The following is a 23,180-nucleotide window of genomic DNA, read 5'->3' on the forward strand; positions in this document are numbered from 1 at the left end:
TTTTAATTTAGTTTGCTTGTTTTTCCTCTTTTTTTTTAGTTATCTTAAAAAAATCAGCATAAACGTGCGTTTGAAATGAAACGAAGAGGTTATTTCACGCAGGGAAATTTCTCTGTCGTAATGTTTTGTTCGAGCAATAACATTGCACTGTTTAACATATTGTTAAAATTCTGTTATGTTTGCGTTATTTGTTTAAGGAATGTATTGTGGTTCAAATTTATGAATTGATTTTAGATAAAGGACGAGTTCAGAATTAATTTTGATTACAAATAGAAAAACAAAATGAATATATTATTTATTGTAGTATATTGCTCAAACTGATTGTAAACATTCTATAGTCATTTTGATTTAGCAATTTTTTATCTTTCACCATTTTTGATAGCAGAAATTTTTCTTAAAAAAGACGAATTTTAGAGGATGATTTGAACCTCATTGTACAGTTTTTTTTAAAAAAGTCTGACATATCAAACTAATAATTTTGCAGTATAACACATTGTGGCGAATGAATTCTGTAATTGAGTTTCCTTTTATTAACTTTCTTTTACTTTTTCGAAATTTAAGGAGTTACCGTGAATATCGAATTAGGTAGTATGTCGTCTTAAGAGATTAATATCGACAACTTCTGGGTTTTAGAAAACCTTAGGTTAGGGTTAGATGACCTTATAAATTTTATCTTCATTTTCATATATATATATATATATATATATATATATATATATATATATATATATATATGGCAAAATAACGGTTGTTGTTGCTAATTTACGTCGCACTAGAGTTGCACAATGGGCTATTGGCCACGGTCTGGGAAACATCCCGGAGGATGATCCGAAGACATGCCATCACAATTTTGATCCTCTGCGGAAGGGATGGCACCCACGCTTCGGTAGCCTAACGACCTACACGCGAAGTCGAGCAGTTTACGGTAGCACAGTTTAACGAGGACCAATACCGCACACCCTCGGTCCCTACGCAGACTGATCCAAGTGGTCACCCACCCGCACACTGACCGTAGCCAGTGATGCTTCACTTCGGTGATCTGCTGGGGGTAAAATAACGGAAGCACTTCTATACTAATATATTATTTCATATTTTTTGATGGACCAACAATAAAATACAAACGGGAAAAAAAATTGAACACCCAATGCCAAAAAATGTAGCAATAGATTTGTGACTTGTAACAGTTATTTTGGTTTTTATCTGCAATAATTACACAGAATCTTGTAAGCCTTGCTTAAGCATTCATGAAGCCATGGACATATTTATAAAAAAAATAATAAAAACAATTGTCTTACGCTTTTTTGCTATATCTTTAAAAACATTCAATAAAAGTAAACAAAATTTTTCAAATAATTTAAAATTAATTACAAAATTTTTGCTTTAAGTTAGAAAATAATTCGTTTAAAACTGCCCAAGATATGAGCTAGTTTAAGGGCAATTAATTCACGAATTCATTGCTTTACTACTTTTCTGAACAAATTAAAATTATCAGTAGTAAAGTAGTCACAGAAAATCCTTTGAATCTTTAAATAACTATTTCTCAAAACACAGTTTATTAAAAAATTATATATGAAATATTATTTATAATTTTAAATTTTGCGAAACTAAATATCTTATAAATTAGAATTAATAATTTAAAACAATTTAGCATTATTCCTTACATAAGTATAAAATAACTCAATATTATACGATACAAAAGATTTTTTTTTTGATTTTTAAGTAATTTAATATAAAGGAAAGAAATTAATTATATAATATTAAATTAATTCGAAGTCCAACCGAAATTATGAATTAGCGAAAGCAAAGGAAATATAAATTACTTAATTAATTAGGAAGGATGATAATGTTTAAATTACGAATATATAGATTGTGCAAACTTTTAACTTTGCAGCAAAATATATAGTTAATATAATAGTTTAATTATTAATAAAGCAGTGTTTGATAAAATAAGGTGAGAGAGTAAAGAAGGTTTATAAGAGTAAAATAAAATACTTCATTTACTTTTGTTTATGTTCTACAAGGTAAATAGATCAAGTTTTGAAATAAGATATTAATTTAATGTAGTTATTTTTCTAAAATAATTTCAATTAAAGCACACAAAGCTCTGAATAACAAGTAATATCTGATAATTCCAGAATGCAAAGTGGGTGGTAGTGTAGCCCATGTGGTGTAGGCCTTAAAAATATAAATATTGACCAAATGGTCAATATTCAATTGTTCAATATCTTACAAACCAAGAATATCGACCAATGGTCTATATTCTTTGTTTGTAAAATAAATTCGGCCATCATGAGCAGTAACTTTTGGTAAAATGAGTTGTATTAGCCCTCATTCCATGAGTAACAAATTCAAAGAATCATATTATTAAAGTTTTCAATTTTTCTGATTCCTTCACGTTATTGACATCTGTACGAGATTAAGAATTTAGAACCACTAAAGCGGTTAGAGACAATCAATTAAAAGAATGACCTCTAATGAGTTAAATGAAATTGAACATTGAACATTCAAATGAAATGGGACCGTGGAACATTGGACACATAGTGAGCCTAGCTTTAAAGTTTGTAAACGTAAAAGGTTTTGGAGGAACAAAATGGTTGTGTGAAAAGAAAAGAAAATTGAAATTCATAAATCCAACATTGCGCATTCACTTGAAATTAATAAAACGAACAAAACAACGCTTTTCTGACTGCTAGTTTTTCCTCTTATATGTTCTATTTATGATTTTAAAATAGTCTAATTGTATAAAAAAGTAGATGTTTTTTAATCCACAGTTGAAGAATCGAAGGGGTTTGAAGAAAAATGTGATGTTTACCTGACGTTTGAAGCTTAAGCTCCCGTTTCAGGAATAAACTATAAAACTTAAACTGATTTTTTTTAGGAAAAATCTTTTATTCTGCTTTACATGTACTTTATCAAATGGAGGAATTCTGAGAAAGTTTAGAAAATATTGTCATTTGATATAGTGGTGCCTAATCAGTAAAAAAAAAAAAAGAAACAAGATTTTTAAATTTCCCCATTTTTCTTTTTGAATGACTTTCAGTTACGTAACAAAAAAATATCTTGCAACCAATTCCCATTCTGAAACTCATGGAAACCATCAACGTAAAGTTTGTATAAAAATATATTTCAAACGTTTATAACTGAATAAGAATCATAGATGTTAAAAATGCATTTTTAAGGAAAAAAATAAATATAAATTTACTTACCAAATGAAAGGACAGCATTGTTCCGTCTATAGTGCTTTACATTATTAAACTCAAAATGTGAAATTTTCTTCCTAGTATGCTCTTTTTTCTTGTAAATTAAATATTAAATAAATCTTTAATGTTATATTAACTTGCAAAAAAATTTTTACTTTTTTTTTGTGTTTTGGAAAATTGTCTTCACATGAATATTATAATATTTTTTTTCATTTATGCATAATATCAGACGAATTTTTTAAAGATATTTCATAACAGGAAGCTTAGATATGTACTCAAGTAAGCTGTTTTATATTCTGAATATTAAAATAATAAGTTTTCTATTTTACGATATATTAAAGTTTTTTGAAAGGAAGAGTCATGAAAGGAATGATTTGCGCAATCTTAAAAATATTATCATAAAATATACAAATTAATGTTTATTGTGAGATTATATTTCATAATTAAATATATATTTATGGATAAGAAAAAAATTACATAAATTCTGATTTGATATCTCAAATGTAATGTTTAAACTTTGCTTTTACTAATTTCACAAAAAAAAACATTGGACATTTCGAAGTATTTTAAAAAAACGAATAATTTTTGATAAACTTTTATATTATAACATTGATTTATAACTTTTGATATTTATATTTCTTTAAGAACACTTATTGAAAGCTTACTTCTCAACCAACTATCTTGCTATTAAAAAAGACAATTGAAGGCAATAAAATTAAAAACTGACAAATTACTAATAAAAATATTAAAATTCAATGCAAGTTAGAAATTTTTAAAAGTGTTTTTGTTACGCGCATACGTGTCGCATAATAAAATATGCATTAGTGTCGTATTTATTGGGAATACAAATTAGTTCGGTCCGTTTTTAAAAGATGGCTCTGCTGTTATGAATGTTTCATAGTGACAGCTGGTTTCGGTGGTTTCAGAGAGGTTAAATATCTGTCAATAATATTCAGTTTATATCGCTTTGAGTTTCATACAAAAGCCACGTTTTTTACTTTGTTGAATATATAAAATTTTGGGGTAACTAAGCACCATTTGCGGGAGGTTTTATGTTTCTGCTTTAATAGGAAGAAAAGTGCAGCTGAAGAGCATCGAATTCTTGTAGAAGTTCATGGTGACCATGCTCCAACTGATAAATCATGTAGGGAATGGTTTCGACGTTTCAAAAATGGTGAATGGTGAATGAAGAATGGTGAATAGTATACTATGTTTCTGTATACTATGAGCTGCTACAACCTGGTGATTCCATTACGGGTGATTGGTATGGGCTACAATTGATTCGCTTGAGCCGTGCATTGCGAGAAAAACGGCCGTAATACGAGCAAAGACATGACAAAGTTATTTTTCTGCATAATAACGGCCGGTCTGATGTCGCAAAAGTCGTAAAAAATAATTTGGAAACGCTCAAGTGGGATATTTTACCTCACCCACTGTATTTGCTGGACATTGTTCCTTCTGATTACTGGCTGTTCCGACAGATGCAGCACGATTAGGCAGGTCACCAGCTCTTTTCTTTCGAAGAAATTGAAAATTGCCTCTTAACTTGGATCGTCTCAAAAGACGAGACATTTTTTTGAGATGGAATTCGAAAATTGCCTGGGAGGTAGTAAAAAGTAGTAGCCAGAGATTGACAATACTTTGATTAATCTGTTCATTCATTTTGTTCTGAAATAAATGCATTTTTGATCACAAGAAAATGGACCGAACTAATTTGTACACATCAATTTTTTCAGTGAGACGGAAATTTATTTTTAAATTTTTGTCTTTATATTTAATTATATGAAAGATAAAATATTTTTTCAACCTCTAAATGATTTGAACGTAAATGCTAGATGTCATTACTTAATTATATGTAACTGCTATTTAAAAATTTTATTACAATTGATACTTTGAGTGCAAAATTTTTTTTTCCGTTTTGAAATTAATGAGCAAAGAGTACTTTTTTATATTTTTCTGAAATTTAGCTTTCTCATAATGCGTAACATTGAATTTCTTTTATATTTTTATTTTTACAATCTGATTTAATAAAACGTGTGACTGTTGGTTCAAACATAATGATATGTTGATTTTAAAATTATTTGAAAATTAATACTAAAATTATCACATTTTCATGATCATTAAAATATTTTGGACATACTTCGTCAACATATAGTCTGATTATCAGTTAAAACTAATTTTGAGTCAAATTTTTAAAAAAAATTAAATTTTAAAAACAGATTTGGTTTATTTTTATTTACAAATTTGAATATCCAACAATATTATGAATTCTAATGTGCAAGGTAAAAATTACTGTACTTACTCTGTGACTGCTAATGTTTAGAGGCCTAAGATACGGGTCAAAAAGTATTTTCTCAGGAGCAAGATCCACTGGTGATTGTCTCCTCCCTTTTGTACACAAACTCCATTCAGGATTTAAGAGACCCCAGAAATCAGGACCTGAAATATTGACAACAAAAATTAATGTTGATAATTCAAAAAATATTTTTTGAAAGTAGACAAGGGATAAATATTTTCATGCTGTTTGAAATGTATTTGAGCATTGAAAAACACAGTTATATAAAAGAAAAATAAGGACGCAATATAATTAGCTGTAAATGCATTTTGTGCAAAGCTTTCATTCCAAATAATTTTTGCATTGGGGATAGTAAAGTAAGACCATGAAGCTAAGATTCGAAGGCCTATTGACTCTGAAAAAAGTAATTCAGATAATCATTGTTTAGTTTTGTACAATAAATCCTTCTTGAAAAGTCATACATGCACTACTTTTTATACATGTTTTTTTTTAGAAAAAGTCAAACCATCCTCTCTCCTATATAATACATATTTCTCTTTTTATAACAACAAGTTAAAAAAAAGTCAATTTATGTTACAAATAAGCATATGTAAGCGCGGAAAACAATTCACGCAAAATTACTGTACTTGTATGGTAAAAAGTTTGATAACCAAACCATTTTTGGTAATAAAACTAAAATATACGGTATTTTAACCACTAATGTGGTAATTTTTCCTTCATATGGTAACGGATTACCAGGAATTTTGGTTTTAAAAATAATAATCCATATTGCCACCTCTAGTACAAACACAAAACTGAAAAGTAAATTTTACAAAATAAATAGTTTTGTACTCTGTTTTAAGTTATCATAATTGAATTACTAAATTTATCTACATTTACTACCTAGCAGCATGGTAATAAAACCATATTTTACTGCTGATTTTATTAAAAGTCATTACTAAAGCACTTCGGTAAAAAAATTTCTTGATTTCCAGTGTTCTAACGGATTCCGAAACACGGTAAATTTTACCGCATTCTGGTATTTTTGATCATAATTTTTTCTCAATGAGAAATACAGATGCGCGTATGATTACAAACTTGTATATCGATGCTAATGAGGAAATAATCATAAAAACAATCTGTAAACAATCGTTTTGTTGTGTACCATAATATATGTTCCTTGAAGCGTGCTATTTGTTTTTTTACAAATTCAGTATTGTGTAAAATGACCTTATATTTTAAGTTCAAGTTCAACCAAAGGAAGAATACTGCTATCAAATTTAATAAGTCTTAATTTGTACTATAATATAGCTCAATGTGGTTCTTTATTAAGGTTACATTAAATTTACACACCACTACAATATCAAAACATTAAGACATGCATTAAAAAAAAGACAATTCCTTACAAATGTGTATAACTTTTATAAATAAAAATAATTAAGAAATAATTCCTCTTCTCAGAAAACTTTAGGTAAAGACCTTTTGAATCTTAAATGAAAATGATATTTTACACTTTTTTTTATAGTTCTGTAACTGAATAAAACTAAGACAATTAAACGAAAATTTACAATGCTTTAAAAAACAAACTAAGCTATTATAAATTATTTTTAATACTCGTGACAATACATATTTTTTTTTAGATTTTTATCATTTTACGTTTCAGTTAATCGTTTAAGTCTCTAATATTTAAATACATTTGCCTCCAGAGGCCTCTCCCTTTTGCCTTTTTATCCTTTTTTCAAACAAATGACCAAAAAAAAAATAACATTTCTAATCTTACTTGAAGCCGTTTATATACCAATCAAAATAAGCAGCCTGATGACAAGCAAGCAAGCATGTTCATAGAAAAAAATATTCCAAAACGAAGAAAGAGCAGATTTATTACCTAATTTGCGAGTAATTCTTTTTCTTACTCCACTGGAAGTGATTAAATACCCAGTGGAGCGTAGTCTGAGTTACGGATCGCAATATTCATCACGATTCTGGGTCATATTTAAAGCTACGCAAAACCTAAAATAAAATATCAAAAAGAAAAGCGTTATATTCATTATCTTTCCCCTTGTTAAAGTTGAAATTTAGTGGCAATAGGAAAAGTGTCTTTATATGCATCTGCTATAGCCCATTCCGTGCATCTGCTACCTTTTCAAGGAAGTAACAATCTCACTGCTTCTCTACAATTCATCATAAATGGCTATCTTAAATTTGCAATCTAAGTCGGAAAAATTTAAGAAACTATTTTTCGAGGAATATTTATAAAAAGATTTCATAACGTGCTATCATACATTGTAAAGGATATATTAAGCATTAAAAATGTTTGCTATTTTTAAATAAATTTATGAATTTAGATTTAAGCACTTAATCCGAACTTAAAAATAATTTATAGCTAATTAAAACAGGCTCTAAAAATGTCGTTTAACGATGCATTAACATTCCGTCTACACCTTAAATTTATATATTCTTTTCTTTCTCGGGATAATATCTGAGTTTGTTTCAAATAGCTAAATTAAAATTACTCCCTAAAAATATTTCATTTCAATTTTCAACAAATTCTTTATCAAATTCTTCATCGTTGAAAATGAAAATTTCTAATTATAAACATTATAAACGGAAAACATTTTATTAAATTTTGCTTTGAGCCCACTCTTGATAAGGGCTCCGTTTGAAGTATTTGATCAATTTAACCAAATTTTGACAGTATATGTGAAAACCTTTCCATAGGTCTTCAGTGTTTATCGACATCTGCTTACAAACATCACTGTCCACAAGAGAACGATCAGATTAGGGGACTGGGGTGGCTACTCTGATTAGAGCCAAAAAGTTGAACATCAGATTTGTTGGTCCTGATACCCTCTGCCATTGTTCTTTGGTTCATTCCTTATGCTTTTATTGCCCAGGAGCATTTTTTTTATTTTTTTCAGCTCAAAAAGGCATTTATTCATAACTGTGCAAATATTATTTTTAGTGAATTATAATTCACTCCAATGTTTAATTAGTTTATACAATTAATGTTGTTAATCATTATTTGAAATTATACGCTTAGATTAAATAAGTGTGGTTGAATATTATACACTTTTATGAGGCATTAATTGTTTTTAAAGTGTTATCGTATATGTTAAGAGAATATTTGTAATTTAGTAACATAACCAAAATTTAAAAAAAGGGTTTGTACAATCTAAGATTTTGACAAAAATATCAATTGTGCCTGTTATATACTCGAAATGGTTCGATTTAAATTTGTTAAATTTAATTGTAAAAAAGTAATAATTTGTTAATTTGTAAAAAAGTATAAATTTGTTTGGGAAATTGAAAGTAACTGATGATAAAGGATTTTCTCTTGCACCATCGATATAAAATGTAAACTGCATAAAAAATGTATTGTATCAATACCAGTATAAAAGCCTTAGTTCAGGCACTATCCTTATAATATTGAAATTATCGCTTTACAAATAAATACATAAAACATGATTTTGTTTTCTTTTCATTGTCAATTCAATTAAAGAAAATTTAAGCTGCACTGAAAATTTTCCTGTTTAATTTTTTTTATTTAAATTATTAAATTGAACAAAAGATAAATTTAGTATGAAAATTTAGCCTGTACTGTATTTAAATACTGTACATATGAGGAAGATTAAACTGAAATAAAATTCGCTGATATTGCAAATAGCCTCACAAAGATCTGTTAAAGGAAAATAATATGAAATATTATCGCTGTGAAAACTATTTCGGTATGTTATTATGAAGCACATTGACCACCGTCCATTTTCACATATAGTTTTGCGAAACTTCAATAATATTCGCAACCTGACATGTACCTGAATTCCTAACCAGAAACTGAAATCAGTGTTGTGAGAATTTGTACTTATGGCTTATCTTGCCCGTCCGATTCAATGACACTGACGATGATTAAGCCAAAGATAAAGCGATATTCACAACTCGAAGATCTCTTTAACTGCCCTCTTTAGTCTAATCCGGCCTTCCAGCTTGAGTCCTTTTGATTCACTGCGGTACATAGAGTTCCAAATTCCTAAAGCATTCTAAAGCAGGCCTACCTCCTTCCCTGCCTTTGTCAAACCTCAGTTTTGGGCACTGAGCTATAACCACAGGAGAAGTGCTATAACTGCCGACGAAGTAGGATTATGACAGGTGAGGCGTAGTTTAATAGTATAACTACGAAAGGAGTAACCAGTACAGACAGACGAAGCGCTCTCATTATAACAGTTAAACGTACCGCTACGCGTTTAATAGTGTCTCACATCTTACTCTAACCTAAAACTTATTTTGTCAGGATTTTAGATACGGTTTGTATTTGCAACTAAACCAGAAGAATGTAATATCAAGCAAGATATACTAAGTAATAACAGTTTTATTCAAAAATGTCATTATGCGATTATTTAAAAATGAGCAATTTCTATGCTTTTAATCAAAATACAAATATAAATAAATAAAAAAATACTTCAAATGAAAATCAAAAAAATATATATTTATGAAACTGGTGTAATGTTTAAGGAGAGAGATGGAATTAGTTTTTATCATTACATTTTTAACAAATACCATATTAAAAAAGGTATGGTTAAAAATACCAGAATATAGTAAAAATTTACTGCTTATCTGGTTTCACAGGAGCACCAAAGCGCTATGGTAATGATTTTGGTAAAATTAACAATAAAAAAAGTTTTTTTTTCTTTTCCATATAAATGGTTTTTTACCAAATGTTTGGTATTATTTCAGGTAAAATTTAATAATTTGATCATGATACCTTAGAATATGGCATACAACTATTTATTCGGTTAAACTTAATTTTCAATTTTGTATTTATTACGAAAAGTATGGTTAAATTTTAATTAATTTTATCGAATTAATTTTTTTTTATTACTAAAAGTATATTAAAAACAAAAGGTTGAAAATTAATAAGTTAAATAATGTAAGTTATTACATTCCCATTTTGATGTACATGTACCTTGGTAATTTCTTGGCTATGAGAAAAATTCGGAACAGTATTTTTGAAAACCAGAATTTTTGATTAATCGATACCATACAAACGGAAAAAATTACCAAATAGATGGCTTAAATACCGTTCATTTGGTAATTTTACTAAATTATGTTTTTTCATCAAGCAATACAGTAATTTCACCAGAATCTTTTTCTCTGTGCACTAATCGCTTGAATACATAAAGTTTAAAAAAAAAACACGTAGATTTTGAGGAAACAAAATTAACTATACCATGCATTTTCTTATTTTTAATTATTCATTTTCTCAATGCATGTTGTTTATTTTCAGTTGTATGTTGCGTTGTTATAAGCTCATGCAAGAATTAGTTAGGCTTAGTTAAAGGCGTGTAATGTTGTAACAATTAAATTATAATTAACAAGGAATGCAAGGAAAAAAACTCAAAATGTGTAAAACGTGTAGAGTTTGATAAATTCAATAATTTGTTGAAATTTCTGATTATAAAATCTATCTAACAATATCCCTAGATAAAATTTAAACAAATACTGAAATGCATTATAACAAGAAAGCAAAAATTTTCAATTAAAATAATAATATCATTAACATTAGTATAAAAATCATATGTATATTATGCAAATAAAGTATAAGTTATGTTAATTTAAATCTTCTTACCCGCAAAAATAATATACCGAACGAACGCTATGCACAAACGAACGCGCAAATTTTGGCTACAGAAATAAGTCTTTATTTAAATTAAATTACTTATATACTTTAAAGAAAAAGTATTGTTAATGAATATTTTTAGAAATATTATACAACCATAGGAATGAACTTCCGGGTTAAAAAAATTCTAACTGATTTTTCAGTGGAAATGTGATCTGGAGAAGCTTAATTGGGTTCAGTACACTGTACAAAATTTCGGATCAAATTACGATATAAAATGCCGGCACTTAGGTTGATTCATCCGTAAAATACCTTTTACCATTAAACCCATTTTTAACCCAAAAATATATCATAAATTTTACCGCAATATTTAATTAGAATGATTCAGGGATTTTACGGTGATTAATACTGTAAAAATTATGCTACATCAGGTTTTTGTTCCGTAATTTGATTCGAAATTTTCTCCAGAGTAATTCAAATCTTCCTCAAAACCTAAGATATCTAGTTATTGATCTTAATTAAATCATTAATAAATCGCATATACTAGGGAATACCATGCTATTTTAATATCGTAGTCATTCCCAAACCTCAAACAAATTTATAAGCAAATATCTACAGGCAGCATGTGTATGAAAACAGAATTGTTTTCTCTGAACGTAAGTACACATATCCAAATCCTTCATCTATTTGTTTCACTCGTATTCCGTTACAAGCATATCATGCTAACGTAAAAGCAAGGAATAAGCTGTGAGAAAATTTGTTTCCCCAAACTGAATACCAGACAATGAATTGAAAGGGAACGAATGGTTTCGATGAATAACACCATTTTCGAAAACATTTTTCACTCTTATATTTCCTCAACATCAGATGGTCTGCCAGATAATGAACTCCATCTGTAGGGGCAATACTATTCTATTTTGAATCTCTTCAGTCGAGGATAATAGATTTCACTGAAACATTAGGCTATTCATTCACACAAATCACGCAGTATCTTTCATGCTACACATTTCTCCAAAATCTGTTTGTTGTCATCTTTTACAATGAAGATTCTACCAGGAATAGATTATGTTTAACAAATTCGATAAATCTATTTTGATTACTAGTTTCTGCACCTGGCATTAAAAAAAACGTATACTATTTGCGCCGTATAAAAATGTTTCTTAAGCAATTTTGATCTTAAGTTTCACCTGATATACATTTATAGATATATGAATAACAAGATCTTGCAATTTTTTGTTTATTTTTTTATTAAATTTGGAGACCTTATTTGAAAAATAAAAACAGATTTTCACTATTTACCTCTAATTTTAGTTATTAAATATTTGCTTGCTAGAAATCTACAGTGTAAAAAAAGAAAAAAAATAACAGAGGGTCAGATAAATGTTTCTACAAACTTCTGGTAGAGTTAGAGTTAGTAGAGTCATTAGAAATAAAAGTGTATAGAAACCTATGGCGGAAGTGTCGTCATGCACCACAGGGTCCACTTCCCTATTATTAACTGTCTCTTTGTTTGCTTTTGAATAAATCATAATATGGACAATAGTTTCAGGCTGGGCCGGGATAGCCTGGTCGGTAGGGCGCTGGGCCCATATCCAAGAGGTCGTGGGTTCGATCCTCGCCGGCCGAAGACTCCCCGTGTAGTAAATGGTGACGGATGCACGTTAAATCTGTCGAGTCTCAAAGTCCTCCATGTTCCCACAACAAATCAATACCTCTGGGGGTACTGATCCAGGAGTATCCTTGTCTTCTGGATTTGTTCAAAATTACAAGGCTACGGAGTTGAACGTAAGTAGTCGTAAACCCATGAAATTGGGTCGGCTGTTCAACGACGGTTATAAAATAAAATAAAATAGTTTCAGGCTTGAATTTCTGTGCAAATTTAATCCTGATGATGTGCCCTAATTCCCCTATAAGTTTGTCACAACATTTACGACCATTATTATATATAATGTTTTTAAATTTGTACAATTCAACAAAAATAGACTAAGAATGTCATTAAAAATATTGTAGCTTTAAGAGCAAAACATATTTCATATCCTCTCATCCAAAATAGGCAATATAATGTATTTGCATAAAGGCAACGAAAAATTTGCTCCCCAATGTAATCCTGCAAAGATGAAATTCAAATAACTGTAGTGTATCTGAATAAACCACTTCAACATTGAAGCAATACATATTACTTCAAATATATTGGTCACAAATAAATAAAAATTTTCACAAAATCACAATATTTTTTTGAGGAGCAAATTTCAAGGGGAACAGATTTTAAAAATATTACGTACATTTTTGAAAAAAATTAAAATCAGAAACTTCTGATTCAAAAGTAATGCTTATTTTGCATAACAGTATAGAAATAATTTTTTTGCAGAAATCTTAGATATGATTTAGTAAGAGATATGAAACAGCAAACACTATGAGAAAATTTTTTAATTCTTAATTTTTCCCTCTAAATGCTTTCTTGCATTGCATGAAGTTTTGTTTCCGATACTCTATTAAAGAAAAGAATTAGTAAAACGTGCAAAAAATTTAATTTGCAAATTAAAATGGGTCAAATCATTCATGATTACATAAATTTTTGAATGTTTTTAATCTGTAAAAATAAATTTAATTTATAAATATTTATATAATAAACAATACAATTCCTTGACTGAGTTCTTAAGAACTGACATTTCTCTTCAGTTTTGAAAAAAAAAAGCTTTTTCATGGTCTGCAAATAATAAACGTGTTGATTTGTTGATCAACCAAAATGAATGCGTTTAAAGTCTGAAAGTAAGTGATAACATTACTTAAATTTAAAATAATCTTCATGACTAAATCTTTTACGTAAGACAGTCTAAAATATAAAAATCAATTATCAACATAATTTATGAAAATTAATAAACAGGAAAATAATTCACCATCAACCGAATTTACATGTCTAACATACACAACTTACTAAGAAGATAATACTACAGTCAGAGAATACAGTAACATACTAAGTCAAGTCTCCGGTCAGCTCATATTAATAATATCCATCCGTTTTAAACTGTTTATGCTTATAGCTTTAAAAAGATACGTAAATCTTTCAAAAGATGCGTATAGAAACTGAGTTGTACTAAAAGACGATTTTCATTTTATTTTTGTATTGTAATCAAATTGCAACAACAATATAATGGCTAGAGACTTTTGCACCCCACTGTTTTTGTTAATTGCAATATAGAGTATGTGAAAGACTTATTTTTGTCTGAATCTAAGTCTAAGAAGTCTAACAATGCTGTTTTTAGAAGGTGTCGTGCCTAAACTCAAAATTTAATTTATGTTATACCAATTATTATTGATTGAAAACAATAATAAATAAATAAAAGAAAAATCCCGGAACGTTTTAATTACAATCTTAAGAAAAATCGAGTAACGATTAGTATCATTTTATATGAAAATATTCATTTCTTCTCCTTGAAACAATGGAAAATGAGAGTTCCTTAATAGTTCTTAACATTAGCGGGATATTTTCTAGACGGTAGTTATTTGCATAATATCTTCATTTCAAATTCTATCCAGTTTGATATGTGAACACTGGAATAAAATTCGTAAGAATTGTTTCGTTTTATCATATGATTAATTGTATACTTATTAGTTGAGACTCTGTTTAAAAGCGTTCGACTTAACGACAATCTGCATTTAAAGACGTCATGTTGCAGTGCCGGCTGTATCATAGTTGAAAAATCCCTAAGTAAGGACAACTATTTAAAGTCAGTTTTTTTAGCCGCAATTTCTCTGATATGAGACAAGTTTGGCTATAATGGGGTTGAGAAAGACGGGGAATATGTTTGGTTAGAGAATTTCATCAAATACGATGAAGCTATTTTTAACTACTGATTAAAAAATGTAGAGGAATTTTATGAAGCCATTATGGGATAATGACTGAGATGAACATGAAATATGAAATGAGTCTCCTATGTTTCCTAATGCATGTGAAACTACTGCTATTAATGTTTTAAGACGACATATTACCTCATGCGATATGCAAGATAGCATCTTTAATAAGTTTGAAGAAATTAAAAATTAAAAAAAAAACGAACGCAATTTAAGCAATTAAGATTTGATTATTTTTTAAAAAATTAATCTTTTTCTTGAACTATATTTCTTTATTTTTTGTTTTTCTGTTTTATTCTTATATATATATATATATATATATATATAATATATATATATATATATATATATATATATATATATATATATATATATATATATATATATATATATATATATATATATATATATATATATATATATATATATATATATATATATATATTATTAAACCGGTTTGCCCTTGTTTACGTTCGTGTATCAATCTGTTAAATTAGACGATATGTAATATAAGTTCAACGATTGGATAAATTGGACGATATATTATATAAATATAAAATATTTATTACATCAGGTATTATATTAGTATATTATAATAATTAGACCAAATTATCAGACTCACTGTAGTTTTTTAATAGTTACATATTTTGCACGAGTATCTATAGAATACTTTCATATTTAAGCATGCATATAATGGATTTTTATACGAGAGATTTTTTATATACTTTCTATTTGCATTTATTCTTAACGTATTGCATTACAATGTTAACCAATTGATAGACTAACATAATCAAGTGTAAACCAGTTTCAGCCCAGTAAAAACAATAAAGCAGTAAAGTATCACCTGACAATTAATTATATATATATATATATATATATATATATATATATATATATATATATATATATATATATATATGAGAACCGTTTTGTAACAAGATGAAATCAAATCAAATCAAATCAATAGGTAGAAAGTTATTAAAGATGTTAATTTTTATAGTTTTGACGATTGTACATGAAAAATAAACATTTGTGTTATCAAATTAATCCTCGTCTTCTTTATTGACAATTCATCGAATGAAGAAGTTAGATCAAGAATGACATTCAGAGGAGCGATTCCCTAAAGAGATTTGAACGACAGCCAAATCTCCAGGTAAAGCATCTCTCACCTACCACACGCTACAGTTCGGAGATATCCCAAGCGAATTTTAATTGTAGCACTATGGTGGGGTGATAAATCCTTCATTGTTCATGTACTATGTCTGCCTACTGTTCTCGCAGTCTGCTCACCATTTGAATTGGATGGTCTCAAATTCCCTTTAATGAAGTGAGGTGGTAAATTCTGGGAATAGAAAATTAGCATCCCCCAACGCTCCTGTCCTCATCTTTTGTCCACTGGAACTGGAGTTGATTTCCCCGTTGGTCTCTGAATGTGATGAGGAATTAAGCGTCAGAACCTGATTAGGCCTGGCTTTTCGCCTGGTCTCTTTGGGACATTTCGTCTTAATTAGCTGCATTTGGAAGCTTGGATACCTCTTTCCTGAAACAGTGTTTTGAAAAGCGTGCATTTGCTTGTTTAAAGAGGGTCATCTTTTCAATTTAACGCCTTTTATGTTAACAAAAAATAAAAAAGAAACTATGCATAGGAAATTATTTTGTGGAGTAATTGAAAAAATGCGAGAACGTTAATTGCTTAGAATATGAATATATAATACGAAATTTTATCTTATGTTCTGTTTTAGTATCAGTTGTGAGTCATAATAAAAAAAAATTTTTAGACGTTTTCTAATTTTATTTAAATTTGGCACCTAACAATTGCAGATCCTAATAAGGAAAATATGTTTCTTGAACACGTAACTTTTAATTCATAACACAAATTTCTTTCAAATCACGCAAAACTGTATTTTAATACGTAATAAAAAAACTTATACAATTTATTTCCGATATAAAACTTAATTTCTCTTATCTGTACTTAATATGTTCCGTATTGATTGAGCATAGAATTTCTGTTACTGATTTATATCTGAATCATTGTTATTGATTTGCCAAGCTATTGATTTAACATTTCTCTGATAAATCTGTCCAAAGTTGGTTCCAATGTTCAAACAATAATGTTGGAACAATATCAAACTTCGTAATAGTTTAAAACATTTTACGGAAATTTATTTCCACCAGCTCTCTATCAGGGGGCTCAGCATTTAAAAGCTCCCCATCAGGGGGTAGAGACACTTAACGCAATATTATTAAGCGAATTAAGATGTGAAGACATGGCTTAGAATGTGCTTAATCGTTTCTGACACGTGTTACAGGGCATGTTCAATACGGCGTTCTTCATTTTCCAAAAGCAAGTTTAATCGTATTGGTGCATTCTCAACGATAACTCTTAGCATATCAGAAGGAATGTTACCGAAATGTCGGCGTTTTGCCAAATTATTACCTTATATAGATATTTTTTATCATAAATAGAGATTTAGAGACAACCCCATAGCCAAAAATCACAGGATTTGAGGTCTTGACCGAAGTAACCAAGAAGTGAAAATTTTTCAACCTATAATATATTTATTCGTAAAATTTCGCTTAAATAACTGTGTGACACTTGTAACAACTTGCAGTGGGGCTCTATCCTGCATAAAAATCGTAGTGTCTGAAATGCCAGGTTGATGGTGCTTAGGTATCATGAAACATCTTAACGCTGACACTAAGCGAGCTGCAGTCACATCGTATGTTACAGGTTCAGACTTTTGCTACGCATCAATGACAAATGGCCTAATTATGAAACTGGATGCCATACCTCACCTAGCGGCGACTTTGGAGCTGGGTAGATAGCATGAAGGATTTGCTTGGCTTCAATTTTGAAGCTGTGTTGACATTATCATTTAGTTAAAAATGGACCTCATCTGTCCCCAAAATTTCCCATGGCGCCCAATGCTCAAATGGTGTCCAATTCAATGTTCGTCCACTTCCATCAGGGCAAGAAATTCAAATGCGAAAGATTGTTCTGCAGCAGGATTATTACGTTGAAGTTCTTGAATATGTTTGGTTTTGTATGGGTAGAACTGCAGCGTTTTACGGTCAGTTTTGTGCACTGTACTCCATGGTACGACCATTCAACGTGTGACAGCACGTGCGCTGCACCTAACGCGAGCGCTGTCCATTGTTGCTTCTTCCATTGCTAATGCTGCAACCTCCTCGGTTTCCACAGACGTAAGTTACCTTCATATTTCAGATGCAGCACTAAGGTACTTAGATTCCGATCTATATTACGATTAACAGTATTACATTAAGGGATATTTCTCTTCTAGTGGTGAGTTTTTTAAGCTTTATTTTTTGGCGGAAAATAAATTTACTACAACTAAGTATCATAACATTTGGTGATAACTAACATCATATATATATATATATATATATATATATATATATATATATATATATATATATATATATATATATATATATATATATATATATATATATATATATATATATATATATATATATATATATATATATATATATATGCAATTTTCTTAACTGTTAGATTGTTAGAGATTAGTCAATCTACTCTTAATCTTTTTCTTAATTTCGCTTTGTATTGGTAAGTTTTGTTTCTTTCTCTATTTATGTTTTGTTTCTAAGCTAATTAACAATTACGATATTATTTAAATTCTTGATATATCGTTGTATTATAAAGAGTAATTGTTTTAGGAAATTCTTCTTTATTTCGAAACACCTAATCTTTCGTTACGAAATGCAATCTGAATAGAAACTCAATAGTTTTTATTACTTATTTCCATTTATGTTCTTAATGTCTTGTGAAAATATATTGATTTCAACATTTTCAGTTAATTCAATATTAATTCAAAGTCATAAAACATTTCTAATGTCTTATGACTTGATTATATGACTAATAATTTCTTTCCAAAGGAAAAAGAAATTGCGTCGCATATTTTTTTAATTTTGGAATTTTCCCAAAACATTTCTGTAATAAATTTTTTTTCAAGTTGCTTCATTTTAAATTTGCTTAATTTGCTTATTCTTTATTTATTATTAAATTCATTATAATCACTGTTTTATTTTAAACTCAAAGAACTTAAAGTATTCTATAATAGAATATTATGATTAATAGACTACTTCTTCCTCAGCAATATAAGCTTAACAGGACAACAAAAATGCTTTCTTTACTTAATGCAAGCCATACCAAAAATAAACCACACCATCTCATCTGTTCCAAAATTTGTATCTTATAAGTCTTAAGACAACAATTGTTTCACCATTTCACAGTTATGGTGTTGTATCCTTATGCAACAATCCTTAATTGTATCTCTGTTATATTCATATGCGACATTCCATAATTGTATTCGTATTGTATTGCACCTGCGTATATGTAACACAGCTCGAGAGTCAATCATGTATCTCAACTTGTTTAAGGCTTGTGCATATATTTCAGAGTTCAACACACAATCTAACTATAGTGTCACAGACGCGCTTCCAAAATGAGCACAAATGCATCCGTTATAGTACATAATTATATTTATTTTCTTAAATACAGTTTTATTAACATTAAAATACATTTCAATGACAAGCTAAGTCTCAAAGTTTGAAGCATTATGGAGTTCATAGTTTTTGGACATCAGAAGATTCTGGGCATATTTCTGGACATTACTTTGTAATTGACAGAGTTCTATGTTTAAATTTCCCAAATAATAAATTAATAGCGATAAATGCGTTTTTTTAAGCAAATCATTGAACATTAAAATTAATGAATGCAAGATTAAAATAAAAATAATTAACTTTAAATATTTATTTGAGTTTTATCTCTTTTTCTTATTTAAATTAAATATTCATCGAAGATTTTCCTTTTTAAAGAAATGCTTGCTTAAGGATTTAAGTAAAATTCTTAAGATATCTAATTCTCCAATTTCATGAAAATTTATATGAGTCTTAAACTATAAAAGAAGTGAGTATCGATATCCGATTCAGAACTTGTATCGATCAGATAACTTAAACTCCAATAAATAAATAAATAAACACGAATGCGAGAAAAATTTATTTCATTTTTTCTTACAAACATGGTGCGTTATGGGAATTAAGATAAAGCTCTCTTTGCTCGTTGAAAGAAGTAAAATAAAAGAAAAATTAAAGGAGGAAATTACGTCTCAACTTTCAGACTTTGCGACGAATCTTGGATGAAATTTACAGTTAATATGCCTCGTTCCGAAACTCCCGAAGCATAAAAACTTCTAAAAAGAGCAAGAGAAATTTAGCTTCTCTTCTAATCAACCTAAAATGAGTAAAAAATAAATATATGACTGACAAAATGAATAAAAAATGGAGAAAAGACTCGTTGCAAGGATGGCTGACTTGATTTTGAAAGATTCTTTCCTTCCCCCATTTTCTCCAGTTTCTTTTCTTTTTAAAAAACGGGACATTTTAAATAGCCTTAACAAGAAAAAGGATATCTTTATTCGAAGTTCATGAGTCAACTAGAAGAGGACCCATCTAAAAATGGAAAAATGGGACTTTGAAGAAAGGCCGACTCAGATGTGTCCAATTAACACCAAGTCCTATTCATTAAAACAAATCGTTCAGCAGTTATGCTGCATATATATAGTTTTTTTTTACTTCCTTAACTTTCTTCACGTCCCTGTTCCTTTACTAAGACGTATAAGAGCAGGTAATTAGCTCCGAAAATAACTGCAGTGTAGAGTGAAAAAAATACAATAAAAGTAGAGGAAGAAGGAGAGAAAGGAGAAATCGTCCATAATGACCAAAGAAGATTTGCTAGCCCTTTTTTTTAATGGTTTCCCATCGGTGTAGATAAGTATAAAGCGGGCAAAAGAGGCAAAAAAAAGTTTAAAAGTTACGTTAGCAACAAATGCTTCAGGCTGAAGCAAAATTTAAAATTCATCTGTGCGAACCCCGTTAGTTCTCTTTTTACAGTAAATAAATTGAGGTACTGCTGAGATGAGGTAGTAAAAAATGTATAAATAAAAAAAGATTAGGTTTTATAAATTATGTTTTTCCTTGTGTTTTTTTTCCGCTCATCATTTCTTACTCACCATGAATGGAAAAAATGTTTTGAGTTTTTATTTTATAAAATTAAAAAAAAAATCTAAAAAGAGAAAACAATAATTCCAGATAGTTTTACCCTTCAGTGTGGATGAGAAAATTTAACAAGTTAGAAGCTAACATGCAAACCACTAATAAGCTAATGTGCCTTTTAGGGGGCTTTTCTAACATTACTTAGTTTGCGTGCACATTTTAAGAATAGACGTGGAATGCTCTTAGATATTTTTGCTGCTCAAGGTTTCTTACAGAAATTTATTTCATCATTACAATACAAAAAGTAAATTAAGTTGGAAACACGTATAAAGACTTGAAAAAACATTTATCTTATTTCATTACAATTTGTTTTTACACATTTTCAAAAAATTACTTTATTACTTAAACGGTTATATAAAGCTCATTTCAATATATTTTATTTTTTAATGACAATCATTATAAACGAAAAATTATTATAAATGAACAATTATTATAAACTTATAAATCCCCTAATAATAAATTTTCTTACAGTTCATTTTATAATTAAAAAGAAAAATCATCTTTATACTTTGCTTCAGTTAAATAAACCATTGCATTTATCTTGGTATAATAAAAACTTTTATAGTACTTTTTCTTCAAACTTTTGTGATTTAACAACAAACACTTATGTCAAATAAATAATCCGAAACTGAAGTGTTACGATATTACTTGATTAAAAAATGAATTCGCTTCAAGAATATACAAATTGAAAATGACAGACGTTTCAAGTGCTTAGAAACAGGTGCCCATTTTCGAGGCTTGCCAGATGGGAATGACAAAATAAAAGTGATATGAAAAATAAAGCGTAAAGTTTCCAATGAAAAATAAAAAAAATAAAGATGATAAAAAAAACTAGAAAAACTACAGTGGCCGTGAGTGGCAAATTATGGTAAAATGTATTTCCACGCGCTATGGAGAGGTAGTGAGGAACTTATGGCGTTAACAAGGAAATCAGAATTAATGTAAATAAAACAAGTTTCCAAGGTATCAAAATATATAAAAATTATGAATTTTAAATTTGTAAATTTTGAAAAAAAATTACATATTGAAGTAAATGTCTCCTATAGTTTTAGCCAGCAAAATACTATCTTAAAATAATTTAAGGATAACTTTATATTTTTGAATGAGGGTAAAAAATGGGAACATTATATATTTTCAAATACCAAGTAGGAATTTGTCAACTCTTACAATATTCAGTAATAAATATTTTAAGAATCATGATTTTGAAATTTTTAAATAATTAACCTCTTACAGTAGTAATCAGCAAAATATTCTCTTAAAATATTTTAAATAGCATTTTTGAATGAGGGATGAGACATCTAACCCAAGAAAGTTGGCCAATGCAGTTTCGAATTTTAAAATCTAAGATATACAAACTAAGAATACTTTTCTCAAAAATATTTGTATTATCAAAGAATAGAATTATCTTCTTCAGAAGTTGTGCAATGAAAGTATGCAATTTAATAATGGCTCGTTCATTGTTTGCCAAGTAGAATACGCAAATATTTTATGAAAGAATATACAAGATACAGTTTTCCTAAGATCTTTACTGTAACTCTTAACTATAACTAAGACTAGTAAAGACTTATTTACTTGAATAAATGTAGCATCGTGTTAAACTTGTGTATTTGAGGAGATTTCATAGTTTCGCATAAATTCCTATATTTATTTTTTTAACTTTGTCTATGAGCCAAGCGTCTGCCTGCAACCGAATATTGTTATAGGACACATAGTCAGTCACGTGTTTTGTTCCTATAACTATCATTAAGAAATAAAAAGATTTCCGGAAAATTTATTTTCCAAAAAGTGGTTGTCAATTCATTCAGTAATCATCAAATTATCTCATAAGTACAGAATAACTCGTGCTTAAAATATTTCCACTTTAAAATTTTCAAACCACAGTAGAGACCAGATAAACTCAGTTCTCGCGGACAAAGACATATTGTGATATCCAAAAAGCTTGGACAAGGAAAGAATTTTTAATAAAGTTAATCGTGTAGATTTGATTTTATATTTCTATAATGCAATCCTTATGTCGATACATCACATGCAATTCATACTGTAATGGTAATTAAGCAGATCTTAGTTTAAAAAAAGTCATGATAATTAATTTGTGTTTTACTTTACTGTGTTGTTTTTCTAGAGCATACTTCCACCACTA

General features: G+C 28.7%; 1 protein-coding gene across 1 annotated transcript in view; it reads right to left on the reverse strand.

The window, feature by feature from the left end:
• LOC107447997 (carbonic anhydrase-related protein 10-like) overlaps positions 1–23,180 on the reverse strand; it is a 610,624-nt gene that overhangs the window by 389,580 nt on the left and 197,864 nt on the right. The window contains exon 3 of the mRNA XM_071187366.2: positions 5,503–5,639. Coding sequence (XP_071043467.1) covers positions 5,503–5,639 — 137 coding nt within the window. The remainder of the gene's footprint in view (positions 1–5,502; positions 5,640–23,180) is intronic.

The sequence above is a fragment of the Parasteatoda tepidariorum genome, chromosome 11 (genome assembly GCF_982258835.1).
Source record: "Parasteatoda tepidariorum strain Cologne lab strain chromosome 11, Ptep-v5.0, whole genome shotgun sequence".
NCBI classification, from domain to species: Eukaryota; Metazoa; Arthropoda; class Arachnida; order Araneae; family Theridiidae; genus Parasteatoda; species Parasteatoda tepidariorum.